Source organism: Oncorhynchus clarkii, chromosome 16, assembly GCF_045791955.1.
Source record: "Oncorhynchus clarkii lewisi isolate Uvic-CL-2024 chromosome 16, UVic_Ocla_1.0, whole genome shotgun sequence".
Lineage (NCBI taxonomy): Eukaryota > Metazoa > Chordata > Actinopteri > Salmoniformes > Salmonidae > Oncorhynchus > Oncorhynchus clarkii.
In genome coordinates, this window is record NC_092162.1 from 6,728,564 (window position 1) to 6,745,830 (window position 17,267).

The following is a 17,267-nucleotide window of genomic DNA, read 5'->3' on the forward strand; positions in this document are numbered from 1 at the left end:
GGGTATGTTTGACAGCATGAGTGAATGATGCTTTGTTGCGATATAGGAATCCAATTCTAGATTTCATTTTGGATTGTAGATGCTTAATGTGAGTCTGGAAGGAGAGTTTACAGTCTAACCAGTCTAATCATGCAGAAGGCGAGGTCAGTACAGGTGCATCAAAACTGGAACCGAGAGAGTGAAAAACAACTTATTTCTCGAGGCCATCAGACTGTTAAATAGCCATCACTAGCCGGTTCCACCTGGTTACTCAACCCTGCACCTTAGAGGCTGCTGCCCTATATACATAGACATGGAATCACTGGTCACATTAATAATGGAACACTAGTCACTTTAATAATATTTACATACTGTATTATATTCTACTGTATTTTAGTCAATGCCACTCCGACATTGATCGTTCTAATATTTATATATTTCTTAATTACATTGTTTTACTTTTAGATGTGTGTGTATTGTTATGAATTGATAGATATTGCAATTCATTTGATTTAGGCGGAAATTTACATTTTGGCGGAATTCTACGTTTAAGATGTTTAAAGGGTATGATGACGAAACATTATATTAAACAGAACATTCATACGCGCCTTAAAATCCAATTGTATTCCAAAAGTAGTGTTAAATGCACTCATAAGCAACATATAAATCGATACTTTTTTTTGCTGGCGTTCTTGTAAGAACTCCACCTTGTTCCTCCACTAATTTGCGCGCATCGTATGTGCATTGCATGGTGCAGATGCCAGAGATATTATAGAAAGGAGATAAGAATCCAATTAATATTTGGAATTGTAACGCGCTACCCAGCAGACTGTTGACCAATTGGGTTGACGTTATCATGGTGCGTCACGCGGTTGCAAAACTAGTCGTCACCCAATCCCTTCTCAAAGTCAGTGTATATGTCGAGAAACGTGCCTATTCTTCTCGCAAATACGTTTTCTCACGATTTCTAAGCTATACGATACCACAGTTAGCAAGTTAATTATATTTGTACTTCTTGTTGACGAAATGTGTGCTTATGTTGGGGTTTTTGAGCTAGCGCCCAATAGACTCCCGTTCACTCCTTCAAGGAGAGTTGTCCCAGGATCGCCCAGAATGCACCGTGCGGCCCATTGACGTAAAATAGACAACGTCTCCTATCTCCTCAAAAGTATATATACAACGTTTCCTATCTCCTCAAAAGTGTATCTGCCGTTGCGAACGTCAAACTCAATCTGCAGGTTGAACATGGTGAGATTGTATACGCCTAAATGAATAGTGCAGTTTGTTTAGGACAGTTTAAATCTAACGATCTACGTTACATGCTGATATTGTCTTTGGTATTTAATGTGTGTAGCTACGTCTGCTAGCCAGCCAGCCCATTGCATTGTGGATGTTGTAGTCGACTAGACCTGTAACAGATTTACACAATGATTTTCCATGTTGATACCAACCTTATTCTAACTCCTAAATTAAACATTTGTTCACAAAAAAAACAATGTTCTCACATATTATTGTTATTGAACACTGTAAATTAAAGGGATTTAGTGGTTTTGGGTGGATTTTTATTTAATGGTTGTGTTAACATTGACTATATGGAATACAGTTTCGTGATATTAGAAGGGTATAGAATGTTAAGGTCACACAGGGCCTAGATCTCATTAATTCACCAGTGATATGTTTGCTATTCAAATTAATGGCAGAGAGTTGACATGACAGCGCTAACAGAAAGGCGCTCAGTCTAGCTAGACTGAGTGTTTGTTACAAAACAAAATAACTTTGGGTTGTGTAAGTTTATTTCTCTACGACCCACAGAGGGCGTTGCTGTGGCTTCGTCGCATTCACGTCTTGTCATGGCTGCCGTAGCACTGGTACAGGGTGCGAGTAGGGGACTGGGACTCGAATTTTGCAGAAATATCTTAATAAACAAAGCCCCAGGAGCATTGATCGCGACATGCAGAAATCCGGACAATGCCGCGGAGTTGATGAGCTTAGTTGCGCAACATCCGGGGAAAATGACAGTTCTGAAATTGGACGTAAACAGAGAAGATGACATCCAACGCGCGGCTGAACATGTTAAAAAGGTTTTCGGCAAAGTTGACCTGATCATCAACTCCTCAGCGATGCTTCATCCCTCTGGCAAAGGTGAGACCAGCCTGAAGGATGTTTCTGCGCAGGTAAGCTAGCTAAATCGAGTCATACGACGATCAGTGATGGAACTAGTGAAAACTAAAACAATCGGCTTGTTGAACAGTTAAAGCTACATCTGTGATTGGTTAATAGCTGAGCTTTATTGGTAAATACATGTTTGAGAATTTGAAATCAATGACCGTTATTTTCTTAATGAAAATGTTACAACTTGAATAGCCCCTCAGAACCCGTACTATATTTACTTATTGATTGTAAACAATGTCATTCAACATTCTTCACAACATGGTTAAAACTATCATGTGGATGTCATGGACTGGCAGTCCTTATATTGAGAATACTGTCTATGGATTTGAGAGGTGATACATTTTTTTCCCTAGCCCCCATCCCTCAACTGTATACTAAACCGAGTGGTTTTTCAAATGTCAGACTCATTCATTGTTGTGTTTTTAGGGAATAATCTCAACATTGACAACAAACACGGTGGGACCATTGGTGATGGCCAAGTACTTCGCTCCGCTGTTGCAGAAGGGTAGTGGTGCATTTGGCCAGCAGCCGCCAGAGAAAGCCAAACAGCATAGTGGGATCATTGTCAACATCACTGCAAAAGTCGGATCCATTGGTGATAACGGTAGGCATCATATGTATCATTTTTGGAAGTCAATCCCATCAATCATAGAATCATCTTAATTGATCGAATTGTTAAAATATTGTATTCGGAGCATGTGACAAATAACATTTGATTTTTGATTTGTTTAATATTTTAACAATTCGATCAATTAATAACAACCTTACAGTGAAATGCTTACTTACAAGCCCTTAACCAACAATGCACTTTTAAGAAAATCCCTAAAGAAGTAAGAGAAGAATAACAAATTAATTAAAGAGCAGCAGTAAATAACAATAGTGGGGCTATATACAGGGGGTACCGGAACTGAGGCAATGTGTCAATGTGCGGGGGGCACCGGTGTTGAGGTAATTATGTACATATAAGTAGAGTTATTAAAGTGGCTATGCATAGATAATAACAGAGAGTAGCAGCAGCGTAGACGAGGGGGAGGGGCAATGCAAATAGTCTGGGTAGCCATTTGATTAGCTGTTTAGGAGTCTTATGGCTTGGGAGTAAAAGCTGTTTAGAAGCCTCTTGGACCTAGACTTGGCGCTCTGGTACTGCTTGCCGTGCGGTAGCAGAGACAACAGTCTATGTCTAGGGTGGCTGGAGTCTTTGACCATTTTTAGGGCCTTCCCCTGACACCGCCTGGTATAGAGGTCCTGGATGGCAGGAAGCTTGGACCCGGTGATTTACTGGGCCGTACGCACTACGCTCTGTAGTGCCTTGCGGTCAGAGGCCGAGCAGTTCCCATACCAGGCAGTTATGCAACCCATCAGGATGGTGCAGCTGTAAAACCTTTTGAGGATCTAAGGCCCCATGCCAAATCTTTTCAGTCTCCTGAGGGGGAATAGGTTTTGTCTTGCCCTCTTCATGACTGTCTTTGTGTGCTGTCTTGGAACTTGAAGCTCTCAACCTGATCCACTACAGCCCCGTCGATGAGAATGGGGGCGTGCTCGGTCCTCCTTTTCCTTATGACTCATCCTTATGAATGATCAAGTGTCTAAGGGCGTCTATTTGACTTTCAAATTGGACTATTTCAAATAGAGTGCATTGATGTAGGCTAATATAATTTGACAGTTTTATCGACTTAAGTTTGTGGTTACACATTCACACATCAAGCAGTCTATACGTTTAAAAGCGAGGGGCATTATGTGACCTGCATATGGGCGTGGCCATTCAACTTGTAAGTTGAACCATTTCAGAATTAAGTCTGTCTGTCTATCTAGGTCTTGGCGGGTGGTACAGCTATAGGATGTCCAAAGCAGCACTCAACATGGCCACCCGTAACCTGTCCATTGAACTGGGGAGGAGCAGGCCCAGAGTGGTGTGCGTGTCCATGCATCCCGGCACAGTGAATACGGATTTGTCTCGTCCCTATCACAAGAATGTGCCCAAGGACAAGCTCTTCAGCACGGGCCACTCCGTGCACTGCCTCATGAGCATTATAGATAGCCTGAATATTGACAAAACAGGGAAAGCCTACAACTGGAATGGTTCAGAACTGCCCTGGTGAAAAATAACAACACTACACATATTCCTCGACAAAGCATACCAACCTCAGTCAACTCAGGTTTATCTTATATTCTACCCGACTGTACCAACTGTTAAATAAAGTTTAATTGTAAAAATCTAAATAAACTGTACCAAAAATAATGAGTTTCTGCGTATGGGGCTTTCGATGAATGATGGTGGTATATTGTGTCCTAGAAGCTGGCATGAGAAAATAGATACTTTAGTGCTCTTGTCTTACTTATATTAAAATTGAATTATCTGTGTAAGATTGTTGGTAAAAGAGTGAGAGTTTTTTTTTTTTTGAAACAACGAAAGCAATAAAGAGAAATGTTAAAAGAGTAACTGTCAAATCTTATTGAAAAGGTGACACTTTGGAATAGCTTCTTTCTTTAGTTCTGTGAGTTTGTTCAGGAGCTGCTGGTTCTGAGGGTAAATAAAACATCAAAGACAACATAACCAACTTGTTCCAAACATAAAAGAGCAGGTCAGTTGTTCTGAGGTATCTCTACTACTTCATGCTTCTGGCCACTAGATGGTATTAATATTCCAGATTCTCCCAACACAAGTCACAATTCAGTTTACCAGGTGAAAGCCTACTCTACACACCAAAGCCTATTTGATACTCCAATCCTCATAGGCTACATGCTTAATGAGTCTCATTCACAAGACATTTGTGACGCAAATACGACAGCAACAGCACATACTGGTGGACATGTACACTACCGTTCAAAAGTTTGGGGTCACAAAAAAATGTCTTTGTTTTTGATAGAAAAGCACTTATTTTTGTCCATTACAATAACATCAAATTGATCAGAAATAAAGTGTAAACCTTGTTAATGTTCTAAATGACTTTTGTAGCTGTAAGTATGTACGTTTGTAAGTGACCCCAAACTTTCGAACGGTAGTGTAAATCCCTCAAAGATTACGGCCATGGACAAGACAATGATAAAATCTCTCCTAGGGTGAAAGCGTTTGATTAGAGTAAAAACAACCTTCTTGATTTCAGCAGACACAAATAATATCCTTTCAGGCACTTGTTACATAGTGCAGACAGAGAAATCCGATTATCACACACTGGTGTGCATATAGGTCGAGGGTCATTATAGCTTTAAAAAAAAAAAAAATGTGGACTCAATGCCCCCGCGAAAATTAAATTAGCATAATAAAAAAATCCCCATTAAAAAATCAGTCAGTTTAAGCTAGAGATGAGCCCTATCTGCAGTGAAAGACAGAGTTAGAACAATGTTTGTCAGACCAGTAGGCATCCCGAAAATCGGTCTTCTCACGAAAAAGGTCTATCGTTTAACATTAATATGACCTTGCTATGGAAAGACGAGACTGTCAAGAACACGGTGATGTTCTCCGTTTTGATCTACGACCTCCACAAGTGTCAGGAGACTCTTCTGAAGTCGCCGATCTGCCAACCTCTGTCTGTAGTGTCCCAACAGTTTGGGCTACACACTAATTTGTCCCCTCTGTGGAAAGGTGAGACTCTAGAATGTCCACGGGCCTCACAAGACTCTCTGAAAGTCCCGCCCCCCACCAGTTGTAAAAATAAACGAAAGTATATAATGGAGAATGTATAAGGGGTTAAATACATGTAATAAAAATTATATTAAAAAAATAAATCCTGATCTTTCTTATATCTCTCAGATATTGGACAGACACCAGAACAAACTTCCTTTTGATGTTTTTTTTTTTGGGGGGGGGGACTTTCTGTTGTTCCATACAGTGAATCTGTTATTCAATGTGTTTGAATGGGCTAATAGCAGTAAAGTAATTTTTCCACAAATAATTGTTATGGGTTTTAAAGTCAATGTTCCCACGTTTCAGAGTAAACGCTGTAGTGTAGCAAAGGCTATATGTCGGCTCAATCGGAAATTGCCTTTAAAAACCTCAATGCCCATAATCTGTGATTGGATTAAAACCTGGCCCTTGTTTGGTTTGGTTATTTCGTTTTAGTAGTCTACACAATTGCCGCTAAAAGCTTCATTTGTAGGCAGTAGGCCTACAAAACATTTATAGTCTGCTAAATAAATAAACAACTGATTGAAATAGTAAATGAACACTACTTTAAAATACATATTTTAACTACACAGTAATTAATCAGTCTCACAAACTACTGAAACTAGGGTATAGAGAGCTTTAGGACTTGGAACAGTTTCACTCATGAACCTGAGTAGCCTGTCCTCAGTAGCCTAGTTCTAATCATGACGCAAGTACATGAACAACAGGTTGGTCTGCAAGGCTATTACGCAACCATTTCCACTCGGAATATTTGACTGTACCGTCTGTTCACAGTAGACCTACGGCAAAATAATATAACTTCTTATAAATAGATATTCTGAAAATCATATCAACCTCACCAGACCAAATGTTAGTGTGTGCCTAGATAAGAACCACTTAAAAAATTAATGTGAGGAGCAATCCCATCAGTTTGTCCTAGGATAGTTTGTGCCAGATCAAAACAGAAGGTAATGATGGGAACACCCAAAGATACACTCGGATAGTTTCGTCACTATATAGGTTACAACGTATCAATAACTCACCATTTACCTCTGACCCACAGAGATGCCCCGGTGTAAACAAAGCTTCATAATCACATGTGAAAAGCAAGGTTTGGGAAAAAACGACATGACAATGCGAGAAGTAAACAGCTTCTCCATCTGAGTCAGTTTTGACACGTGTAGGAAAATGTTCATCTCAGCCGGTCATGCCCTCCGCTTGGCTGTGTTTGTGTGTTATAAATCATGTCAACATTACTGTCTAGGCTACTAACAGCACGCATGACCATTGCTTAATGCATACCTATAAATATGGCAGAGCCACGGCTGAACGTTGCCTCCAGAGGGAATCACATTTAATAATCTAACAATAATTAGATGATCCATTGCCTAGGCGACTATTCTACTTTTTAGGCATGTAAACCTAAATGCTTGGTTGTATTTTCTGTATAGAAGAGGAGCGCATTGCCTGTGTCCCCTGGAGAGGGAAAACGGGTTCGAAGGAGCCATTGTGTGTGACGTAACTAGCTAGCTAACAACCTGGCAGTTCGACTCCGGCGGCGGACTGTAAAGTGCGATAATGACCGACAGTGACCTCGACCAAACCGTGTTTTAGCGGATAGGTCTTCACACTTTTTAAATCAACAGAATAAAAGTTATCGGTACCAAGAGCGGATAAATATTTTCTACCATTTAAGAGCAATTTCATATGAAACACATTTTTTTGTATTGAGCGTGCGCGCAGGGTTGCATTTTATTGCATGAGCTAATGTCAGCTATAGTGATAGCAGCTCGTTTCCTTTAGCTTGGTACCATCTTAAATCATATGTAGCTAGTTAGCTGCAACAATGGATAAAGGCAAATCAATTATCGACAAAAAAGGGTCGGGATCGTGTTATACCAATGGACTGCAAAGAGGGTTTCATTCTCAGGCTAGCAACGGTGGATGCAATGCATTCAATTCAAGTGGAAACTGTAGTGGCGGTACTAGCAACGTTGAACACTTCCATTATCTGCATACCGATGACGTCGAAGCCAATGGGTCCTCCCCTGCGAAAAGATGCAGGTTACGAAGAAGAGTTGAATCACTGAAGAGGAACAGACCACGTAAGTTCCGCCGTCAGTGGGTTTTGCAGGTGTAGATTTTGCATTTAGTAATTTATGGGTTTACTCATCAAATGACACAATATGTTACATTAGGCTACATCAGGGGTTTTCAAACATTTTCCTCGGTGATGGAATGTTCCATCTATTTCAACTCTTCCACTGCTATCACATTCACACCTGATGCAACTTGTCAACTACTCAGCAAGCACTTAAATAGGTGAGCTAGTTCAGGGCTATAACATTGTGAAACTCCTGGGTATCCCGGGGAGATGTTTGAAAACCACTAGGTTACATGGGGTGGATATAATTGGTGGAACGTTCCAACAATGTATGTAAAGTAGCCTGATCAATTCACATAGCTGACGAATAGACACCAACTCACCACGTAGTTTATTCTTAATGTTTGTCCATAGGACACCAGAGTGAAGACAGACATTTTTTTCGGATTAAACGTGTGGAATGAAAAACTTAACCAAATTGCCCACTCCCCGGTATCTTATTCTGCCGCTATACAACCTTGTATGCGTTGCTTGTTGGCAACCTTGATACTTATACAGTTTTTGGAGGAGATTCCTGATGGGACGTTCCACAAATTATACCCACCCGGTTACATGCACGCTGCAGGTAGCTGCAGGTAGTTGAATGTAGAGAAGTTGCATAAATCAGCTGGCCATAGCTATGCATGGAAGATAGTGACATCTTGCATAATCATATGGGTTTGCAAGGCAGCCACGGTGTATTGTACAGTATATACTGTAGGTCTATATTTTGTCTATCGCTAGGTGGTTGATGGAATCAAACGGTTTCCATCATCATCAGCTATAGCCTACATTGCTGGCAGTGTAACCGATGTGAAATGACTAGCTAGTTAGTGGTCACTCGCTCTGAGACCTTGAAGTAGTTGTTCCCCTTGTTCTGCAAGGGCCGCGGCTTTTGTGGAGCGATGGGTAACGATGTTTCGTGGGTGGCTGGTTCGAGCCCAGGTAGGGGCGAGGAGAGGGACTGTTATAGCAGCGCAAACTAACCAAGTCAAATTCCCGGTAGGCACTTCTGTGTAACCCATTGTAAATGTGCTTGGCGAATAAAGGCGATTCTGATTCAAGGGACTGCGAACTATCATGACTGCTTTTGTCTGTCAGAAAACCATTCTATTAAACTTTTTTCTCATAATCATAAGGATAATGTCCTGGATATTAGCTATTGTTAGTTCCAGCTACGTTGTTTTAGAAACTATGTGACTCCTTTTGTTTTTGCAATGGGTGCACCGTGATTGGTGTCTTCTCAGTCAGAAGTTGTGCTGAAATCGCTCCTGATAAGAAGGCTTGGCGTACTTCGGCCAATTAGCGGCCGCCCTCTGTCTCCGCAAGGCTGGGTTAAAGAGCCAGGACACCGCCCCCAAATGTACAAAATTCCCTTTCCCTGGTTTCTAGGATGCTGTTAAAGAAGTTCGAACTTTTAGTCGAAGTCACAGTGCAAAAAAGTTGCGTTTTCTTCGCTGTATTAACTGGGGAATCTTAAATAATTGTTAACACTGATCTTAACTTTCCATGCTTGTATTTCTTTCGGGTATTAATAAGTGTTTTTGAATGCACCTGAGTGCATCACTATGAAGCTGAGAAATGTGAAGAAGCCAGGTAAGTTGTTTGCTATTGTTTACATGACAGTGGAATGTCAGACTCACGAAACTAGAACATTTGACGGGAATCGGGTAAAGTGTTAATTTGTCAGCGTAGATTACACTTGTTGTCACAAATAGGGCACTTCTGAACTGCAATTATTGAACAACAATCTCTGTGACATTGTGAAACAGTCTCTTCGGTGTTGTTGAGCTGAGTTTCTTTCTAGAAAAGACCTAGGGCAAGTTCAGCGGTCCACTGGCTTAGCATGCTAGTCGGCATTCCTCTGCTCCATCTCTAATTGTGTTAGACCTGAGAGAGAGAATTGTCTGCTGTGCCCGAGTTGTCGCGCCAGCCTGGTCTCATAGACTAGACGTAACAGTACATTTAAATCCGGGATACTCAAATGAGTATAATATGTTACCTTTACATAAGACAAAAGGTTAATTAAGGAAAAAAGGAAAGTAGGGTGGTTGGTCGAGAAGGGTGCAATTGCGGCGCCCAATTCGAGGCATTCCTGCATTTGCAGCAACCCCTCATTATACTTTAATTGATCCATTTTTAAGTTAGGACAGGTGGGAGGTGGGGGTGCTCCAGTAAAGTAGGGGTCATTAATGCACAATCATGTTGAATGCCAGCTGTCAATAAACTCCACAGAAGAATGTGCGGGGGTGACAACGGTAGCTAGCCCTACACTGGTAGACCGTGTCCTTCACACCTGACTGTCGGGTAATGTTTTCCCGCAATTCTCTTAACAGTGATGGCAGGCGTTTGGCAGGCGGGAGCAAATTACACAGTGTGTTAGCTTAGCCAGCTAGTCCAAAGGAGGACACTGGTAGACAGCAGGCGGGGGTGACATAGTGTCGCTAACTATCAAGCTAGCTAGTACACCGTGTCGCTAACTATCAAGTGAGGGAAAGCATTGTGTCGCTAGCTAGCACACAATGGGGCACAATGGGGTGCTCCCGGGGGCGGGGCATTCATGCAGGAACCAATGGGATGCTCGAAGGGGTGGAGGGGTGTTCTTGAAGGAACCAATGGGATGCACGAGAGTATTCCTTCAGATGCTTGATGTCCACATGCAGGAACGCCCTGAATTGCGGGCTGCAGTTGCACACAATTGGGTTGGTCAGGAGTATAACGCGAACGTCTAGCAACCCAAAGGTTGCATGTTTGCGTCTCATCATGGGGAAATTTAGGATTTTAACTGATTAATAACTTTGCAACTACTTTTGAGCTACTTTGCAAATACTTAGCATGTTAGCTAACCCTTCCCCAAACCTTAACACTTTAGCCTAACTCTAACCTTAACCCCTAGCCTAGCTAATGTTTGCCTCCTAGCTAACATCAAATTAGAATTTGTAACATATCATGCATTTTGCAAATTCGTAGCATATATATGAATTGTATCATATCATACTAATTGGAGTATCTCGAATTTACATTTATTATGTTATGTTTACCCCTGAGTCCAGGTTGGTTGCACGTCCCCCCCCTCTGTTTTAGAGGAGGGGTTCCCAAACTTCCCAAGCCTTCTAGCATTAGAAAACATCCCGTGTACCATGTCTATTTCTATGGGCACAAGCACTGTTCATGACACACACTATTACCACCTGTCTTGTTGGCGGATAATTTTTTTTGCAGGTTTTCAAGCTTATTTTCCGCAATTCTACACATTTTGTCATAAGGTGCAGAGAACATTTAGCAGTTTTAAAGCTAATGTTGTTACAATTCTATACATTTTGCCAATGTGTATTATGTGATATTTGAGTGACTCAAACATTACAACAAAATCTATGGTCTAAAAAACATTAGCTGACATTGGCTAGTTTATTTTTGGTAAGTTATACATAGCTCTCTAAGGTATGCAATGACTGACAAGAGGATTCTACCATTACAACTTTCAAGTGTAAATTGAAAACCAGACTGAGTTCATTAATGGGCGCGCACCACAGTTTGGGAACCACTATTTTAGTGGTACCTCAAAAGTGGATTTCAAGTGGAAGCTCCCATCCACACCAGCAGTTAATGTCTTGGGTCTTTTCCAGTGTATTATGGTATCAGTATTCCGATAGGTTTTTTGGAAAGAGCCTAATGTTCACAACAAAGCCTATATGTTGGTTAATAATTCATCCGGTGTTTCAAATCTCAATGGTGATCTTTGGTGCCATTTGATGAGTCTGACCCTGAGATTTGTCACATGCTGATGCTGCAATGCAATTTAAATACAAACTGAGGCTATAGATGAGCATATCCGTAACACAAAATGTACCTGAATGGTGTGATCAATATCAGTGTAATTTATAGAGATTTCAAATCAGCCCTGATTGATCTGAAGTGGTGTAGCCTATTGCACAAGATAAATATTGCACATTCAGCTTGGCAATGCCCTCAACATTCTTGCTGAGCTGTGATTTGGATAACCTCAAGTCTAACATTTACCTTTTGATTATTTTAGCTATAGGTTATGTACCCAGGGATGTTGCATGAAGTATTGCATCAATTGGTGAAAGAAAACACTCTTTCAATGTTCCTACATCTCAGCTGGCAATGAATTGAACAATAAGCTACTAAAATATTCTGTAACTTTTTAGTATCAATTCATCATAACACCACAGCAGGTTATTTGGCAGCCACTGCAGAAAATTCAAAATTCTACTCGTATCGAAAAAAAAGTTTGGCTAGAACCACAGTGTAGGCTAACCAATATAAAGCCTTTCTATAGAGCATCCAGGGAGTAGCGTGAAGTTGACACTGATCAGTTTAGCATTTTCCACACTAATGGATAAGGTTAGGATTGGGTTTGGGGAAGCTGATCCTAGATCTGTATCTAGGGGAAACTTCACCCAGGAGCGTGTATCTGACACAGTCAGTGAAGGAAGTGGGGGGGGAACAGCCAATTTTGAAAGTGTGGTTATCTTTGTTTGCACAGAACAGCTCTCATAAAGAGAGATCCCAGATTAGAGACCAGGTACCATCGGTCAGGTACATTTTCTACCACGAGTTGCAGTTCACAGATGATTAACATGTTTTGTGGACACTGACACAGGTTTCACTGCTATGTGTAGGTCAATTTTACTTATAATTTTTTAATGTAACCTTTATTCACCAGGAAAAGCCCATTGAGAGGCCCTGTTTTGAGACCTGTCCAAGAAGGCATTAGCAATCAAAACAACATTACACAATACAATCAACACAACAATACACAATACAATCAACACAACAATACACAATACAATCAACACAACATTTCACAATACAATCAACACAACATTTCACAATACAATCAACACAACAATACACAATACAATCAACACAACAATACACGATACAATCAACACAACACAATACAATCAACACAACAATACACAATACAATCAAAACATTACACAACAATACACAATACAATCAACACAACATTTCACAATACAATCAACACAACATTTCACAATACAATCAACACAACAATACACAATACAATCAACACAACAATACACAATACAATCAACACAACAATACACAATACAATCAACACAACACAATACAATCAACACAACAATACACAATACAATCAACACAACATTACACAATACAATCAAAACATTACACAATACAATCAAAACAACATTACACAACACAAAAATACACAATCAACACAACAATATACAATCAAAACAACATTACACAATACAATCAAAACAACATTTCACAATACAATCAAAACAACATTTCACAATACAATCAACACAACATTACACAATACAATCAAGACAACAATACACAATACAATCAAAACAACATTACACAATACAATCAAAACAACATTTCACAATACAATCAAAACAACATTTCACAATACAATCAACACAACATTACACAATACAATCAAGACAACAATACACAATACAATCAACACAACATTACACAATACAATCAAGACAACAATACACAATACAATCAACACAACAATACACAACACAATCAACACAACAATACACAACACAATCAACACAACAATACACAATACAATCAACACAACAATACACAACACAATCAACACAACAATACACAACACAATCAACACAACAATACACAATACAATCAAGACAACAATACACAATACAATCAACACAACATTACACAATACAATCAAGACAACAATACACAATACAATCAACACAACATTACACAATACAATCAACACAACAATACACAACACAATCAACACAACAATACACAATACAATCAAGACAACAATACACAATACAATCAAGACAACAATACACAATACAATCAACACAACATTACACAATACAATCAAGACAACACTACACAATACAATCAACACAACAATACACAACATTACACAATACAATCAACACAACAATACACAATACAATCAAGACAACAATACACAATACAATCAACACAACAATACACAACATTACACAATACAATCAACACAACATTACACAATACAATCAACACAACATTACACAATACAATCAAGACAACAATACACAATACAATCAACACAACAATACACAATACAATCAACACAACAATATACAATCAAAACAACATTTCACAATACAATCAACACAACAATACACAATACAATCAACACAACAATACACAATACAATCAACACAACAATACACAATACAATCAAGACAACAATACACAATACAATCAAGACAACAATACACAATACAATCAACACAACAATACACATTACACAATACAATCAAAACATTACACAATACAATCAAAACAACATTACACAATACAATCAACACAACAATACACAATACAATCAACACAACAATACACAATACAATCAACACAACAATACACAATACAATCAACACAACAATACACAATACAATCAACACAACAATACACAATACAATCAACACAACCAAACCGATCCAATGAAGGTTGGGTTCTGGTCTCCTTGGTTTATAATGGAAATCAAGAGAAAGGTTGGAGTGTGGTAGACTACACCAGGGTTGAACTCCATACCATTTCAATTCCAGTCAATTAAGAAAGTAAACCAAATTCCAACTCTATTCCCACTCAGCCACTCACACTTACACAAAACCTACAGCTGGACAGGGCAGGAGTCTCACTGGTGGGGTGACTTTCATGTGCTCCCTGAAAAATAATGATTATACTGCCCCAACTGCCCCTAGCCCTGCTCCCTCATAAATAATGATTCTACTACCCCACATGCCCCTAGCCCTGCTCCCTCATAAAGAATGATTCTACTACCCCACCTGCCCCTAGCCCTGCTCCCTCATAAAGAATGATTCTACTACCCCACATGCCCCTAGCCCTGCTCCCTCATAAATAATGATTCTACTACCCCACCTGCCCCTAGCCCTGCTCCCTCATAAAGAATGATTCTACTACCCCACCTGCCCCTAGCCCTGCTCCCTCATAAAGAATGATTCTACTACCCCACCTGCCCCTAGCCCTGCTCCCTGAAAAATGATGATTCTACTACCCCACCTGCCCCTAGCCCTGCTCCCTGAAAAATGATGATTCTACTACCCCACCTGCCCCTAGCCCTGCTCCCTGAAAAATGATGATTCTACTACCCCACCTGCCCCTAGCCCTGCTCCCTCATAAATAATGATTCTACTACCCCTAGCCCTGCTCCCTCATAAATAATTATTCAACTACCCCACCTGCCCCTAGCCCTGCTCCCTCATAAAGAATTATTGTACTACCCCACCTGCCCCTAGCCCTTCTCCCTCATAAAGAATGATTCTACTACCCCACCTGCCCCTAGCCCTGCTCCCTCATAAAGAATGATTCTACTACCCCTAGCCCTGCTCCCTCATAAAGAATGATTCTACTGCCCCTAGCCCTGCTCCCTTATAAAGAATGATTCTACTACCCCACCTGCCCCTAGCCCTGCTCCCTCATAAAGAATGATTATACTACCCCACCTGCCCCTAGCCCTGCTCCCTCATAAATAATGATTCTACTACCCTACCTGCCCCTAGCCCTGCTCCCTCATAAATAATGATTCTACTACCGCTAGCCCTGCTCCCTCATAAAGAGTGATTCTACTACCCTACCTGCCCCTAGCCCTGCTCCCTCATAAATAATGATTCTACTACCCCACCTGCCCCTAGCCCTGCTCCCTCATAAAGAATGATTATACTACCCCACCTGCTCCTAGCCCTGCTCCCTCCTAAAGATTGATTCCTCTACTCAGAAGGCTGGTTTGCCTCTCATCTAGTAATCCTTCAACCTCAGGAAAGCTTGGAACGGTAGGCCCTGGTCTCATTCAGTCAGTTGTTAGGGTTAGGTCCTTCAAGCTAAGGAAAGGTTGTAGCAGTAGACCTTGGTGTCACTATCAGTTGAGGGTTCACTTCCCAGTCTGTTTTCATGGAATCCTATCAGGTATGGTATAACCAGTTCTGGCAGATTGTTATATAATCACTTTATAGAAGTCTTGCACACTAATAAACTCTGGGAGTCATAATCTCAACGTGGACTTTGCTTCTTGTCAGGCAGTGACTCTCCTAAACCTAGATATGACATCTGATCAGCAAAGAGGCCTCAGTCTATGATGCATCTCAATGAATGTTAGTCCCTGAAATATAAGTGACCCTGTAATGCCCCCCCCCCCCCCCCCCCCAAAGAAAAACACCACCACTTCAGGCAAAATAGAAAATATTCATCTTGAAATCAGGTTTCCATGGAAACTTGAGCTCTGTAGCTGTGGAACCTACAGTGGCTGGGTAGGCTACTGTTTTTAAAAAAAAATATATATATTTACTCCACCTATCTGCCTGGTCTGCATGTGTAAGCGAACAGATGTACAAATAAAAACTACTTAAAATGGCACCACCAGCCACTCAAATATCTCAAATAAGATGACGGGACACAATGTAGAGGCAAACTTTTAAAAAAATACTGTCGCTGTCTTGCTTTCCAACTAAGTACATGGACAATTGGCACAAACCTGGGCCTATCTATACCCTAGGGCCTTTGTCACAGTAAAGCTAATAATATTGATGATAGATCTAAGGCTAACCTAGAAGACAGATATTGGACCCATTCCACCACCATGACTGGACTTACCAGGAACAAGGAAATCTTCTTTCTGTCTTACGCAGAACTAGTTCACATCAGTCACATGGCCGTCTGACCTGTGCAATAGGCCGGGTCACAGCTTCCTTGTGAGAGTGACATTGGAAAGGGAAATCCCAAGTGTGTTCCAATGACAACAGTTGTCCTATTATTGCGGGGTATTTTCAGCTGACATTTAAATGCAGACCGACGGGTTATTGGCTGATGACTGGGTTGGTGCTTTGACTCTTGACAGCACTTCAGTTTGCTGAAACCAACGTGGTAATAACACCTTTGATTTGATTATGTATCTCACGCTTTGCGTTGACAGCCTTCCCCTGGTTCGGGATGGACATCGGCGGTACTCTGGTGAAGCTGGTCTACTTCGAGCCTAAGGACATCACGGCGGAGGAGGAACAGGAAGAGGTGGAAAACCTGAAGAGCATCCGCCGCTACTTGACCTCCAACACGGCGTACGGGAAGACGGGCGTCCGAGACGTTCACCTGGAACTGAAGAACCTGACCATGTGCGGCCGGACGGGCAACCTGCACTTCATCCGCTTCCCCACGCAGGCCATGCATCGCTTCATCCAGATGGGCAGCGACAAGAACTTCTCCAGCCTCCACACCACGCTCTGCGCCACTGGCGGAGGGGCCTACAAGTTTGAGAACGACTTCAGAACGGTGAGTGATCGGGAGAAT

The 17,267-nt window shown here is 41.0% G+C and overlaps 2 protein-coding genes across 7 annotated transcripts in view; both read left to right on the plus strand.

Annotated features, from left to right (window-relative positions):
• The first annotated feature begins 1,187 nt into the window (after nt 1–1,187).
• Nucleotides 1,188–4,585, plus strand: LOC139367417 (C-signal). The gene is made up of 4 exons (XM_071105623.1): nt 1,188–1,227; nt 1,792–2,153; nt 2,578–2,755; nt 3,964–4,585. Exons 2-4 carry the CDS (start codon nt 1,830–1,832, stop codon nt 4,248–4,250), a joined length of 789 nt encoding a protein of 262 aa, XP_070961724.1. The 5' UTR covers nt 1,188–1,227; nt 1,792–1,829; the 3' UTR covers nt 4,251–4,585.
• Nucleotides 4,586–7,007: 2,422 nt separating this feature from the next.
• The window catches only part of LOC139367901 (pantothenate kinase 1a), a 28,532-nt gene continuing 18,272 nt past the window's right edge, over nt 7,008–17,267 (plus strand). For 3 of the 6 annotated variants that reach the window (XR_011626896.1, XM_071106276.1, XM_071106277.1), the window contains exons 1-2: nt 9,262–9,494; nt 16,897–17,249. Coding sequence is in view for 4 of the 6 variants with exons in the window: in XM_071106276.1 (XP_070962377.1) it covers nt 9,467–9,494; nt 16,897–17,249 (381 nt within the window). In the remaining 2 variants the exon portion in view is untranslated. Of the gene's footprint in view, nt 7,861–9,261; nt 9,495–16,896; nt 17,250–17,267 lie in introns of those variants that run through there. The other 3 variants (XR_011626895.1, XM_071106275.1, XM_071106274.1) reach the window with 2 other exon arrangements.